Source organism: Salmo salar, chromosome 03, assembly GCF_965601325.2.
Source record: "Salmo salar chromosome 03, fSalSal1, whole genome shotgun sequence".
Taxonomy (NCBI): domain Eukaryota; kingdom Metazoa; phylum Chordata; class Actinopteri; order Salmoniformes; family Salmonidae; genus Salmo; species Salmo salar.
Genome location: NC_138293.1, coordinates 5,860,933 through 5,877,500, shown reverse-complemented (window position 1 = coordinate 5,877,500; position 16,568 = coordinate 5,860,933). Strand labels below are relative to the sequence as shown.

The following is a 16,568-nucleotide window of genomic DNA, read 5'->3' as shown; positions in this document are numbered from 1 at the left end:
ATCTGTGGTTGTGTATCTGTGGTTGTGTATCTGTTGTTGTGTATCTGTTGTTGTGTATCTGTGTGTGTGTGTGTGGTTGTGTATCTGTGGTTGTGTATCTGTGGTTGTGTATCTGTGGTTGTGTATCTGTTGTTGTGTATCTGTTGTTGTGTATCTGTGGTTGTGTGTGTGGTTGTGTGTGTGTGGTTGTGTATCTGTGGGTGTGTGTGTGTGTGTGTGTGTGTGTGTGTGTGTGTGTGTGTGTGTGTGTGTGTGTGTGTGTGTGTGTGTGTGTGTGTGTGTGGTTGTGTATATGTGGTTGTGTATCTGTTGTTGTGTGTGTGGTTGTGTGTGTGTGTGGTTGTGTATCTGTGTGTGTGTGTGTGGTTGTGTATCTGTGGTTGTGTCTCTGTGTGTGTGTGTGTGGTTGTGTGTGTGGTTGTGTATCTGTGGTTGTGTATCTGTGGTTGTGTGTGTGTGTGTGTGTGTGTGTGTGTGTGTGGTGTGTGTGTGTGTGTGTGTGTGTGTGTGTGTGTGTGTGTGTGTGTGTGTGTGTGTGTGTGTGTGGTTGTGTGTGTATCTGTGGTTGTGTATCTGTGTGTTTGTGTGTGGTTGTGTATCTGTGGTTGTGTATCTGTGTGTGTGTATCTGTGTGTGTATCTGTTGTTGTGTATCTGTGGTTGTGTATCTGTGGTTGTGTGTCTGTGTGTGTGTGGTTGTGTATCTGTGGTTGTGTGTCTGTGTGTGTGTCTGTGTGTGTGTGTCTGTGTGTGGTTGTGTGTGGTTGTGTGTCTGTGTGTGTGTGGTTGTGTATCTGTGGTTGTGTGTCTGTGTGTGTGTGTGTGTGTGTGGTTGTGTATCTGTGTGTGTGTGTGTGGTTGTGTGTCTGTGGTAGTCACTGCGTGCCTGCGCATGTGCATTAAATCCATATTGATAAATTGCCTGAATTGATGTGATAACAATGAATAGAACAATACATTTATAACATTAATGTGCACCCTACTTTTTTTTTACAATCCCTTTCAAAATACTACTTCTAATTTGATGGTTGTTCACATTAACAATTACCCACACTCACAAAGTATTTATTTATTTTATTCAACCTTTATTTAAGATTCATGCTGAGACCACAGTCTCTTTCACAGATGAGCCCTGCATGAACACGTCAATAAACAATTACACTATACACATCTATAGACACATCAATTACACAATTCATATCTATAGACACATCAATTACACAATACATATCTATATACACTATATATATCTATATACACATCAATTACACTATACATATCTACCGTACCAGTCAAAAGTTTGGACACACCTGTACTCATTCCAGGGTTTTTCTTTATTTCTACTATTTTCTACATTGTAGAATATTAGTGAAGACATCTAAACTATGAAAAAACATAGTAACCAAAAAAGTGTAAAACCAATCAAAATATATTTTATATTTGAGATTCTTTAAAGTAGCCAGCCTTTTCCTTGATGACAGCTTTGCACACTCTTGACTTTCTCTCAACCAGCTTCATGAGGAATGCTTTTCCAACAGTCTTGAAGGAGTTCCCACATATGCTGAGCACTTGTTGACTGCTTTTCCTTCACTCTGCTGTCCAACTCATCCCAAACCATCTCACTTGGGTTGAGGTCGGGTGATTGTGGAGGCCAGGGGAAATGGCCTCCACAATCCCGGAATGGTTACTTGCATAGTGGAGTATTTTGTTAAGACATGTAGCTAGCTAGCTAGCTAAACAAAGACCCATAATCCCAACTCATGACGTTACTACCCTGCATGAATCTGCAGGTAGCTAACCAACCAGGTTCAATGTTAGCTAGCTGACATTAGGCTATATCTAGTCAAGCAAATGGCTCTGAGATATGAATAATAAGATCACACACGTAACATTAGCTAGCGAGCCAGCCAGCTAACGTTAGCTAGCTATCAGTACAATTTAACATGAAATGAAAAGACTTGATGTCAAAATTAGAAATGTGTAATATCTGAAAATGTAACTAGCTAGACTATCTTACCCGTGGTCTGAAATCAGAGTAGATAGCCAGAACAAATTTACCAGCTACATCTATCAACAGTTGTTGCAGTGACATCATGAACATTATAGTGAAATGGTTACTTGCATAGTTGAGTATTTTGACATGTAGCTAGCTAGCTAGCTAGCTAAACAAAGACCCATAATCCCAACTCATGATGTTACTACCCTGCATGAATCTGCAGGTAGCTAACCAACCAGGTTCAATGTTAGCTAGCTAACATTAGGCTATAACTAGCAATGCAAATGGCATAATAAGACCATACACATAACGCTAGACTATCATTTTTTACATTTTAGTCATTTACCAGACGCTCTTATCCAGAGTAGTGAATGCATACATTTCATTTCATGAATTTTTTAATTTTTTTAAATGTATTTCTCTTTATTTTATTTTTTTTCTTTTTTTTTCTTACCCAAATACATAATTAATGTATGGACATGTCTCCCTGTCACAGATGCCACGGTTGCCCTTAGCTTGAAGATGTAATCTGGAGACAGGTGTTTTCTCCATCTCCTTAGCTATCATACTCTAATTCCACTGATTTCAAAACTCGGCCCTCCAGAAAGTAGAGAGGAACACTTATGTAGTTTTACTACGCAATAAAAAAAATGTAAAGCCTCGTTAGACAGGATTACCTACACATACTGACCAGCTCAAATAGAAGCATGCTACATGGCAGACCAATCCAAACTCATCTCTCGGCATGTCCAGCCCACTCATTATCTCAGCCAATCATGGCTAGCGGGAAGGTTGCTCACTTTTTCTGTGGCTAAACCAACTAGGCTCGTAATTTGAAAATGCTATTCCTATTTACAGATGGCATACAAGTTTGTTATTAAGGCACATGAAAGTTCACATGTTCGAGAAGGCATTGCTGCCCCCCCAAAAAAACGCATTTTAATAAAGGAAAAAAAGTTTACATTCAAATGGCTCTCCTGGGAAGTAGTGACCCTCGACATATGCCTAGTTTCCTGAAACTATTTCATAGTGTTGATGTCTTCACTATTATTCTACAATGTAGAAAATAGTAAAAATAAAGAAAAACCATTGAATGAGTAGGTGTGTTCATACTTTTGACTGATACTGTATATGCATGTATTTTAAATTGAAATCACAAATTTATAGTCAAATTTGATGTTTCGAAGTTCATGTTTTGTATATTTTTCATGTTTTTGACAGATATTTTGATCGATTTCATCCATTGCTACTTGTTATGAACATTTGTCTGTTATTAATTCAAAGTGTTGTGTTTCTGTGATACTCAGAGGCTGAGAAATTGGCGATTTTTAGCTAATCTGACATACAAGTATGGCTACCGATATGGGCGATATTTGGGATATAGGGGATATGGGGATATGGGCGATATGAGCGATATGAAGGATATGGGCGATATGGGGATGTGGGCGATATGAAGGATATGAGCGATATGGGGATATGAGCGATATGAAGGATATGGGCGATATGAAGGATATGGGCGATATGGGGATGTGAGCGATATGAAGGATATGGGCGATATGGGGATATGAGCGATATGAAGGATATGGGCGATATGGGGATGTGGGCGATATGGGGCATATGGGGGATATGGGGATATGAGCGATATGGGGGATATGGGGATATGGGGGATATGGGCGATATGAGCGATATGGGGTATATGGGCGATATGGGGGATATGGGCGATATGGGGGATATGGGCGATATGGGGGATATGGGGGATATGGACAATATGAGCGCCGGTGCCTTTAGACTGTTAGCTGTAACTTTGACTATTAACTCAGCATCTGAAATATGAGACTCTACTCTTTGTTTAGAGACATTGACTGCAAGCTAGATATGTATTTCAGTTATTTTTTTTTTTTTTTTTTTTTGAGTCATAGTGGCTGCCTCACCTCCTATGAGCCAAATCTGGGGGTTTCACATCTTTTCAGGGTATATACCTCTCTGCCAAATCAACCTCTCTGCCAAATCAACCTCTCTGCCAATCAACCTCTGTGCCAAATTTGGTGCTTTTATCACAAAGTTGGCTATTGAGTTGACATTTTCAGCTTAGCCGCCTGTGCTCCACTAATATACAAAATAGGAGTTATTTTTCATTCCTCCATATTAACACAGAAACCCTGGTCAAATGTTTCAGTTTTTTTTTGGTTACTAGTATCTTAACAACGACCCACCATTTCAGAAGGATAAAAAAAAAAAAAAACGGGTTCGAAATTAGGATATTCTTTTACCCCTGTTGGCGCTTTTAGGGCTAGAAGAGAAATCTTAATTGGACTGGCCCGTGTGTGTCCCCATCAAATACAGAAGAAACACACTCACGGTCTCTGGTAGAGGAATGTCAATAGGGTGAAGCTTCAAAGAATCCTGTAATAATGGAGTGTTTTGTCTTGACATTTTGAATGAAAACACTGACTTCACACCTGAGGTGCTGAAAGAGTGTCTCCGTATGACGTCATTAGTTCCAGTCTATGTTTGGAATATAATCCTACTTTGAGTCTTTTCCTTCGTTCCAATATCCAAACTACTGCACATGGGAATGCGTGAAACTTACTCCTCAGATTGAAGTGTCGCCAAATTTTTAACTGACTGATAAGAAGCTTTGGGAGAGCAGAGCAGAGGTCCTGGGTTCTAGCATCAGTGTGAGCCGAATCAGGAGGAAGCGCTAAACGCTAAGCAAGTTGATGTCCGTTGCACTAACATACCACTTATAATGCCCGATACATTACCTTCAGTCTAAATAGTATGCTTGTGTACTGGAATAAAACCCGAAAGACACTCAAAGGTGCTAGAAGATCGGCTCCTGTTGATGATGATGATGATGATGATGAGATGAAGAAGGTGAAGATCACCTCCTGTTGATCTTGTGATGTCTTTGTTGGCTGGCAGGGTTCTCCAGGAGAGAGAGGTGCTGCCGGTCCAGGAGGTGCCATCGGTCTTTCAGGACGCACCGGACCTCAGGGAGGTCCTGGACCAGCAGGAGAGAAGGGAGGCCCGGTGAGTACACACACACCTGGACATATAGCTTCAATATCTGCCTTTTAATATCGCAAACTCTTTTAGTGTATCTGGTAGTGTTACTATCAGAGGATGAAGGATAAGATATGTTCTTGTCTATTATGGCCACATGTTGACTCGTTCTCCCCTGTCCCCACAGGGAGAGAAAGGCCCCATGGGACCAGCTGGTCGTGACGGTATCCAAGGTCCTGTTGGTCTTCCTGGCCCTGCAGGCCCCCAAGGCCCCCCTGGAGAGGATGGAGACAAGGTAATACTGTAGACAATCCTCTGTGGCCCCCTTGGAGAGGACAGGGACAATACAGTACATGGTCCTCTGTGGCTCCATTGGTAGAACATGGCACTTGCAACACCTGGATCGTGGGTTCAATTCCCACTGGAAACATATAGTATGCATGTATGACTTTTAAGTCATTTTGGATAAAAGCATCTGCTACATGGCATATTTATTACTGTACCATATAGTTCAGTAATGTAGTATAGTACTGTACAGTATAGTGCAGTAATGTAGTACAGTATTGTACAGTATAGTTCAGTAATGTAGTACAGTACTGTACAGCACAGTATAGTGTAGTTCAGTAATGTAGTACAGTACTATACAGTATAGTGCAGTAATGTAGCACAGTACTGTACAGTATAGTGCAGTAATGTAGTATAGTACTGTACAGTATAGTGCAGTAATGTAGTATAGTGCTGTACAGTATAGTGCAGTAATGTAGTACTGCACAGTATAGTTCAGTAATATAGCACAGTACTGTGCAGTATAGTGCAGTAATGTAGTATAGTCAGAACCTAGGAAGAAACCTAGAGAGGAACCAGGCCATGAGGGGTGGCCAGTCCTCTTCTGGCTGTGCCAGGTGGAGATTATAACAGAACATGGCCAAGATGTTCAAATGTTCATAGATGACCAGCAGGGTCAAATAATAATAATCACAGTGGTTGTCGAGGGTGCAACAGGTCAGCACCTCAGGAATAAATGTCAGTTGGCTTTTCATAGCCGATCATTCAGAGTATCTCTACCACCCCTGCTGTCTCTAGAGAGTTGAAAACAGCAGGTCTGGGACAGGTAGCACATCTGGTGAACAGGTCAGGGTTCCATAGCCACAGGCAGAACAGTTGAAACTGGAGCAGCAGCACGGCTAGGTGGACTGGGGACAGCAAGGAGTCATCAGGCCAGGTAGTCCTGAGGCATGGTCCTAGGGCTCAGGTCCTCCTGGAGAGAGAAAGAAGAGAGAAAGAAAGAATTAGAGAGAGCATACTTAAATTCACACAGGACACCGGATAAGATAGGAAAAGTACTCCAGATATAACAGACTGACACTAGGCCCCCAACACATAAACTACTGCAGCATAAATACTGGAGGCTGAGACAGGAGGGTTCGTGAGACACTGTGGCCCCATCTGATGATACCCCCGGACAGGGCCAAACAGGCAGGATATAACCCCACCCACTTTGCCAAAGCACAGCCCCCACACCCCTAGAGAGATATCTTCAACCACCAACTTACCATCCTGAGACAATGCAGAGTATAGCCCACAAAGATCTCCGCCACGGCACAAACCAAGGGTGGGCGCCAACCCAGACAGGAAGACCACGTCAGTGACTCACTCAAGTGACGCACCCCTCCTAGGGACTGCATGGAAGAGCACCAGTAAGCCAGTGACTCAGCCCCTGTAATAGTTCAGTAATGTAGTATAGTACTGTACAGTATAGTACAGTATAGTGCAGTAATGTAGTACAGTATAGCTCAGTAATGTAGCATAGTATAGTAGTATAGTTCAGTAATGTTGTATATTACATTAGTACAGTGCAGTAATGTAGAACAGTACTGTACAGTACAGTTTAGTAATGCAGTAAAGTATAGTGCAGCAATGTAGTATAGTGCTGTACAGTACAGTACAGTGTAGTAATGTATTGTAGTATTGTTCAGCAATGTAGTACAATACTGAACAGTATAGTTAAGTAGTATATTATAGTAGTATAGTTCAGTAATGTAGTATAGTTCAGTAATGTAGTATAATACTGTACAGTATAGTTCAGTAGTATGGTATAGTAGTATAGTTCAGTAATGTAGTATACTACTGTGCGGTATAGTTCAGCAGCACGGTATGGTATAGTAGTATAGTTAAGTAATATAGTACAGTACTGTACAGTACAGTGAAGTAATGTAGTATAGTATAGTTCAGTAATGTAGTATAGTACTGTACAGTATAGTGCAGTGGTGCGGTTTAGTATAGTAGTATAGTACTGTACAATATAGTGCAGTAATGTACTGTATTATAGTATAGTAGTATAATACTGTATTGTGCAGTAGTCTAGTATTGTATAGTAGTATAGCACTGTACAGTATAGTGCAGTAGTGTAGTTTCGTATAGTACTGGTACAATATGGTGCAGTAGCGTAGTTTCGTATAGTAATATAGTACTATACAGTATAGTGTAGTAGTGTAGTTCAGTATAGTACTGTTCAGTATAGTGCAGTAATGTATAGTAATATAGTACTGTACAGTATAGTGCAGTAGTGCAGTTTAGTATAGTACTGTACCGTATAGTGTAGTAGTGTAGTATAGTGCAGTAGTGTAGTTTCGTATAGTACTGTACCGTATAGTGTAGTAGTATAGTATAGTATAGTGGTGTAGTACTGTACAGTATAGTGCAGTAGTGTAGTTTAACTGTGCAGTATAGTGCAGTAGTGTAGTAGTATAGTATAGTATAGTGGTGTAGTACTGTACAGTATAGGGCAGTAGTGTAGTTTAACTGTGCAGTATAGTGCAGTAGTGTAGTAGTATAGTATAGTACAGTGGTGTAGTACTGTGCAGTATAGTGCAGTAGTGTAGTTTAGCTGTGCAGTATAGTGCAGTAGTGTAGTATGTGGGTTAGGAGTTTTACATTGCAGATATTATTTGTGTCGATGACTTTCTATGACATGTTAAGTTATGGTGATGGATTGGTGTGAAAATGTTTTAGCAGAGGCAGTTGTATGCACGTGTGCGTGCACGCACGCACACACACACACACACACACACACACACACACACACACACACACCCATCACACATTTCAGATCCCTGTCACGTCCTCCGTAGTGTTAGTGTGACAGTGGGAGTGCCAATAGAGGGATAGACCGAGCCAAGTAATCAATTAATTGCAAACACCAACCCAGGGTCTTTGTTGTCCAATCAAATTAAAATTTCCACAAATAATATTTACCACCTAGTCACAGTAAAGGTGACAGTTGGAAAATATTGGACTTGACTAAACAGCGAGGCAGAAATTATTTTATGAGGGGCTAAAATAAAATAGGACTTCCAAGCGTCTTTGAGTCCTAGCGCTATACAGTATAAAGACAATGTATAGGTATCGTTATCATAACTGTTGTTGTGTGTTTTGTCCCAGGGAGAGGTTGGTGAACCTGGCCAGAAGGGAAGCAAAGCAGACAAAGGTGAACAGGTGAGTTCTCATCAAATTTTCCTTGTGTAGGAAAGGAAATGTCTAGAGAAACTTCACCAGAAATCAGAGAAAAGACAGTACTGGTGCACAGACCAGAGGATGAGAAATCATCCAAGGAAATGAGACCCCGACCCCAAAATATATTTTGAAAAAAAATTGGGGGGGGGGGGGGGGTTTCAGTCAGGGTCTCGACTTACTGTTGAGAGTAAGAATAGTAGAATACACAAAGTGCAATTCCCGAAATTTATTTTTCCATCAGCAGTTTTTGTCATGTTATTTCGGTCACTGACAGTTACTCAATTAGTCCATGTCGGCCAAAAAATGTTTGATTGGTAAATTTGTCTAGCCAGCTATCTAAACTCGTAGTAATCATGGCCGAATTCCCACCGGGCACGCAGAGCATGTTCCCAGGGGCCCCCATTGATTTTTGTTAGTCACTCTCACTCAGATATCATATTAACATGGTATAAGTCATGGCAAAATGTGTATAATTGCAGGAAATTAGCTCTAAACCGGGGAAACAAAAATTGCTCTGCCACAGGGCAAAAGGAGTAGAATTGCAGGAAACGTGTTACGCAAAAGCAAGATGTTCTCTCCGTCCCATGCCAAAGTGTGTAGAATTACAAAAAACTTGCTTTAAAAAGACAAAACACTGCTAAATTTTCTCTAAACTCCATGGTAACATTTTTTTCAATTGCAGAAAATTGATTTTAAATCTTTTCCTCTCCACTGTCAGTCCAGTGGGGGGGGGCTACTAAAATGTTTTGCTGCGAGATGGGGGCCCCCCAACCAAATCTCGCTAGGGCCAGCCCTGCAGTCACCTCAAATGACCTTAAGGTTGTCCATTGTTGGTGACAGCTCATTTAAAATCATAAAAGTAACCACAGATAAATGTTGTGCTTTAGCGTGTGAAGACACTGTCACTAACTGTGTCTCTGTCCCTGTTGTTAACCCTGTTGTCCTCTCTGTCTCGGTGGTGGTGACTAGGGTCCTCCTGGTCCATCTGGTCTTCAAGGTGTCATCGGAGCTCCTGGTCCTGCCGTGAGTATTAATTCACCTTTAACCTCTCACCAAACTCATCAACCCTGAACTGTCACCCCTCAGCTCAGCTCAGCCCTCAACTCACCACTCTCAAGTTATTCCACTGCAACCACACAGTACAACCACACAGTACAACCGCACAGTACAACCACACTATACAACCACACAGTACAACAACCACACAGTACAACCAGACAGTACAACCACACAGTACAACCACACAGTACAACCACACAGTACAACAACCACACAGTACAACCAGACAGTTCAACCGCACAGTACAACCACACAGTACAAGTGCACAGTACAACCACACAGTACAACTACACAGTACAACCACACAGTACAACCACACAGTACAACTACACAGTACAACCACACAGTACAACCACACAGTACAACTACACAGTACAACCACACAGTACAACCACACAGTACAACCACACAGTACAACTGTGCAGTTCAACCACACAGTACAACCACACAGTACAACTGTGCAGTTCAACCACACAGTACAACCACACAGTACAACCACACAGTACAACCACACAGTACAACCACACAGTACAACCACACAGTACAACCACACAGTAATGCACTGTGCGGTATAATTCAGCCCTCTCCTCAGCACCTGTATTCAGACAGACACCACTCCATAACACAACACCCCCTCTCTTGTTATTTCAATATAGTCACACCCATATATTCACACCCATATATTCACACCCATAAAGTCACACCCATAAAGTCACACCAATAAAGTCACCAATAAATTCACACCCATAAAGTCACACCCATATAGTCACACCAATAAATTCACACCAATATAGTCACACCAATATAGTCACACCCATATAGTCACACCCATATAGTCACACCAATATAGTCACACCAATATAGTCACACCAATATAGTCACACCCATATAGTCACACCCATATAGTCACACCCATAAAGTCACACCAATAAATTCACACCAATATAGTCACACCAATATAGTCACACCCATATAGTCACACCCATATAGTCACACCCATAAAGTCACACCCATAAAGTCACACCCATATAGTCACACCAATAAATTCACACCAATATAGTCACACCAATATAGTCACACCAATATAGTCACAACCATATAGTCACACCAATATAGTCACACCAATATAGTCACACCCATATAGTCACACCCATATAGTCACACCCATAAAGTCACACCAATAAATTCACACCAATATAGTCACACCAATATAGTCACACCCATATAGTCACACCCATATAGTCACACCCATATAGTCACACCCATAAAGTCACACCAATAAATTCACACCCATATAGTCACACCAACACCAATATAGTCACACCAATATAGTCACACCAACACCAATATAGTCACACCAACACCAATATAGTCACACTAATATAGTCACACCCATATAGTCACACCAATATAGTCACACCCATAAAGTCACACCAATAAATTCACACCAATATAGTCACATTAATATAGCCACACCCATATGGCCACACCAATATAGTCACACCAACATCAATACAGTCACACCAATAAAGTCACACCAATAAAGTCACACCCATATAGTCACACCAATATAGTCACACCAATATAGCCACACCAACACCAATATAGTCACACCAACACCAATATAGTCACACCAACACCAATATAGCCACACCAACACCAATATAGCCACACCAACACCAATATAGTCACACCAACACCAATATAGTCACACCAACACCAATATTGTCACACCCATATGGCCACACCAACATCAATATAGTCACAACAACATCAATATAGCCACACCAACACCAATATAGTCACACCAATATAGTCACACCAATATAGCCACACCAACACCAATATAGTCACACCAATATAGCCACACCAACACCAATATAGCCACACCAACACCATATAGCCACACCAACACCAATATAGTCACACCAACTCTCTTAATAACACTGTATTAGACCTTAGCATCACCCCCCTCCACCACTCTGCTCCCTGTCCAGTAGTCAGAGGGCATTTCATTTCACAGCTCAGTGCTGCAGGTGATCAGGACAGTAATATTATCTGTCATATTATTAGATCATGTCTAGGCCTTCATCCCAATTGGCACCCTATTCCATATATCCTATCGGCCCTACATAGGGAATAGGTTTCTATTTACGAACATCGCCTAGGTCTCTGTCTGGTGGGGCAATGACCTGCCTACTGAGACACACTGCCAGAGCCAGGTTGCACTCCCAGCCTAAATATGACCAAAATCTGATTATATCAAATGGACTGATTAAGCTGACTGGCTGCAGCTGTGAATTCTGTGGGAGTGGTTTATCTTCTTTAGTACCCAAATGCCCAAGACCAAAACTACCTTGGTCTAGTATGAGAGTAGAACAACAAGACTACAGCAAGCCTAGGGAAAGACTACAACAAGACTACAACAAGCCTAGGGAAAGACTACAACAAGACTACAGCAAGCCTACAGCAAGACTATAGAAAGACTACAACAAGACTACAGCAAGCCTACAGCAAGACTATAGAAAGACTACAACAAGACTACAGAGACTACAACAAGACTACAACAAAACTACAGCGAGACTACAACAAGACTATTTAAAGACAACAACAAGACTATAAAAAGACTACAACAAGTCTACAGTGAGACTACAACAAGACTACAGTGAGAATACAACAAGACTATAAAAAGACTACAACAAGTCTACAGTGAGACTACAACAAGCCTACCAGCTCTATGTTCCAAAACACTGATGTTTCATACATGTCTCTGGTCAGGATGTTAAAGCACAGAAAGATCAGCCCCCAGAACATCTGGTTAGGATGTTAAAGCACAGAAATATAGATAAATATAGACTTATAGATACAGATTTGTACCTGACTTTCAAAGCTGTGTCTACTGAGAAGACAGTTGTAATAGTTAGCTAAAGTCTTACTGTTCCCTTGAAACAGCAACCGTCTCTCAAACCTCTACATGATGTCTCAATCCTGCAGTAGCTTTTACACTGGTCTCACAAGCCAAACTCCACAGTCCTCCATGTACTGGGCTGTTATTCTGGCCAAGCAAAACTATCCTATCTCAAATTACACCCTATTTCCCTTCCCTTTTATAGTGCATTACTACCCATAGGCTTCTGGTCAAAAGTAGTGCACTACATAGCTAATAGGGTGCCGTTCAACTTCAACTCAGATCTCCGCAGGTCAGGTCAGATCCAAAACATAGAATACTGCCTATTCCCACCCCCTAAAGGCAACCCAACACAACACAACCCCTCAGCCTCCACCTACTCACTATCTCAGCTCTCTCTCTCTCTCTCTCGCTCTGTCTCTGTCTCTCTGTCTCTGTCTCTCTGTCTCTGTCTCTCTCTCTCTCTCTCTCTCTCTCTCTCTCTCGCTCCCTCTCTCTCGCTCTATCTATCTATCTATCTATCTATCTATCTATCTATCTATCTATCTATCTATCTATCTATCTATCTATCTATCTATCTATCTATCTATCTATCTATCTATCTATCTATCTATCTATCTATCTATCTATCTATCTATCTATCTATCTATCTATCTATCTATCTATCTATCTATCTATCTATCTATCTATCTATCTATCTATCTATCTATCTATCTATCTATCTATCTATCTATCTATCTATCTATCTAACCAACCTGTAGCCATGTGGTACTCCCACAAATTAAGTCAGCACATTTCAGCTCCTCACTTCCTCTCAGGCCTCCAGCTAGAATACTGTACTGATTCCACTAACTCTTGACCTCTGCTCTCTGCCTTCCAGGGTAGTGATGGTGAGTCAGGACCCAGGGGTCAGCAGGGTATGTTTGGCCAGAAGGGAGACGAAGGATCCAGAGGATTCCCTGGGCTACCTGGGCCCATCGGACTGCAGGTACGACTACACATCATGCACACACACTACACACACACACTGCACACACACACACACTGCACACACTGCACACACACACACACACACACTGCACACACACACACACACACACACACACACACACACACACACACACTGCACACACACACACACACACTGCACACACACACACACACAACACACACAGAAACACACAGAAACACACACGCACACACACACGCACACGCACACACACACACACACTGCACACACACACACACACACACACACACACACACACACACACACACACACACACACACACACACACACACACACACACACACACACACACACACACACACACACACACACACACACACAAACAGCGTCGGGCATCAGGCATCGCCATCGTTGGCTTCAGTTCATCTCTCCTCTATAATTCTCACATTATGTAGTTTACAGCAAAACAGAAAACGTTGATGCATTGTATTAGTGGTATGTACTACACTGTCAAAATTAGTCTTTGGATCCACCTAAAAAAAAAACATCTCTTTAATTGGTTGCAAGTAAATATGTTCGATTTTTTCTCAATTGAAAAAAAAAGTACATTTGTTGAAATATATGATTCAATACCAATGGTTCTATTTCATCGTTAACAAACCTATTTTTCAAGTTGCAGCCTATTTCTTTCAACATTCAATACCTAATATCCCGAGTGGCCTCAGCGGTCTAAAGGCTCTGCATCTCAGTGCTAGAGGCGTTACTACAGACCCTGGTTTGAATCCAGGCTGGATTCCAATCACATCCAGTCGTGATTGGGAGTCCCATAGAGCGACGCACAATTGGCCCAGCGTCGGGTTTGGCCGGGGTAGGCCGTCATTGTAAATAACAATTTGTTCTTTACTGACTTGCCTAGTTAAATTTAAATAATGTTTAATAAAGAACATAAATCCTGATGTTTGATGTATATACAGTACAAACCAATTTGTCATGTTGTTGCAAGTTGATTTTTCACTTTGGAATTACTGTACCAATTCAAATTTCTTCAATTGGCTTACAAACAATTAAATACCTTCCCTCTAAATCAAGAAATTAAGTTGGTTCAATAACATGAAATAATAACTCCAAACACATTCTTTATATATGACTAATAACACAACTATTGATACATTGTATCCATTGTATCACATGCTCTTTATGCAGGTATGATTACAGATTTAGTACTGGCCGTGTATGAGTTTAACTTTAAATAACGAATACATCACAACACGTTACCTGGAATGACATTCACTCTCACGGGTGGCCAAAAATAACAAACTGAAAGTCACGCCTCTAACTCTTGTGATTGGCTGACACTGGGTTCCAGTCATTCTGCCAGTGGACTAATGTTACTGGGAGAGTCTCCATTGGTTTCCAGTCATTCTGCCTGTGGACTAAAGTTACTGGGAGAGTCTCCATTGGTTTCCAGTCATTCTGCCTGTGGACTAAAGTTACTGGGAGAGTCTCCATTGGTTTCCAGTCATTCTGCCTGTGGACTAATGTTACTGGGAGAGTCTCCATTGGTTTCCAGCCATTCTGCCTGTGGACTAATTTCACTGGGAGAGTCTCCATTGGTTTCCAGTCATTCTGCCTGTGGACTAAAGTTACTGGGAGAGTCTCCATTGGTTTCCAGTCATTCTGCCTGTGGACTAATGTTACTGGGAGAGTCTCCATTGGTTTCCAGCCATTCTGCCTGTGGACTAATTTCACTGGGAGAGTCTCCATTGGTTTCCAGCCATATCCCATTATAATCAACACAGTAATGTGTTGGCCCCAGGGCCTTCCCAGACCTACATGACAACACAAGGACCTAACAAAGGCTCTGACAGCACACACAAACAGACACACACACACACACACACACACACACACACACACACACACACACACACACACACACACACACACACACCTGATACATCTTTTTGGCATTTGAGGAAGACTGAAATGCCTCAGTTCAGACCGAATGAATCCATAAATGTTGACTTTATGCGTTGGCATTTCCCTACTCTTTCTGCAGCGCTGCAATGCTCAGTCAATGGAAATACTGTCTGAAGGGTCATCAAAATGTGATATTTACTCTGCTCGTCTAGTGTATATCTCTGTCCCTCCTAAGCTCCAGCATACGCTTGGTTTTAGATGTCCACTACCAATGCAAACACATTCCAGCCTTTTGGAATAACAGCTTTCAGCTATCAAATCACAGCCATTAATACCCACCCATCTGAAATCATTAATTCAACACACACACACACACACACGCACGCAGGCGCACGCACACGCACGTGTATGCGCACGCACGCACGCGCACGCATACACACACACACGGGCACGCACACACACGCACACGCACACACACGCACACACATGCACACGCACACACACACATGCAATGCTTACAGTGATATTCCTGTCAGTTCAGTTTGAAAATAACCTATTACAACTGTATTATTACGCCCACATATCAATTACAGTTTTCCCTCTCTCCCACTTTCTCTCTCTCTCTCTCTCTCTCTCTCTCTCTCTCTCTCTCTCTCTCTCTCTCTCTCTCTCTCTCTCTGTCTCTGTCTCTGTTTCTCTCTCTCTCTGTGTCTCTGTTTCTCCCTCTCTCTCTCTCTCTCTTTCTCTCGCTCTCTCTGTCTCTGTTTCGCTCTGTCTCTCTCTCTCTCTCTCTCTCGTCTCTCTCTCTCTGTCTCTATCTCTCTCTGTCTCTGTTTCTCTCGCTCTCGCTCTCTCTCTGTCTCTGTTTCTCTCTGTCTCTCTCTGTCTCTCTCTCACTCTCTTTGCCTCTCTTTACAACACAAGAAAACAACTGATTGTCTTCAGCTAGCTTTAGTTCCTGTTTCCTGTGGATGTTGACAAATCACATCGCAGCTTGTAATTTAGATGGTGTGATTTCAACCAGGCCTCCCGTAGACCATAATTACCTAGGTGTTCCTGCTGAATAATTATGTCTTTATTCTGCAAGAGTTTTGGGTTTGTTCATGTGTTCAACATGAACACACACACACACACACACACACACACACACACACACACACACACACACACACACACAGTATTACACAGTATTATGCT

The 16,568-nt window shown here is 41.8% G+C and overlaps 1 protein-coding gene across 1 annotated transcript in view; it reads left to right on the top strand.

The window, feature by feature from the left end:
• Positions 1-16,568, top strand: part of LOC106596897 (collagen alpha-1(XI) chain) — a 184,425-nt gene that overhangs the window by 129,426 nt on the left and 38,431 nt on the right. Inside the window, exons 40-44 of the mRNA XM_045714451.2 lie at positions 4,921-5,028; positions 5,189-5,296; positions 8,443-8,496; positions 9,484-9,537; positions 13,362-13,469. Coding sequence (XP_045570407.2) covers positions 4,921-5,028; positions 5,189-5,296; positions 8,443-8,496; positions 9,484-9,537; positions 13,362-13,469 — 432 coding nt within the window. The remainder of the gene's footprint in view (positions 1-4,920; positions 5,029-5,188; positions 5,297-8,442; positions 8,497-9,483; positions 9,538-13,361; positions 13,470-16,568) is intronic.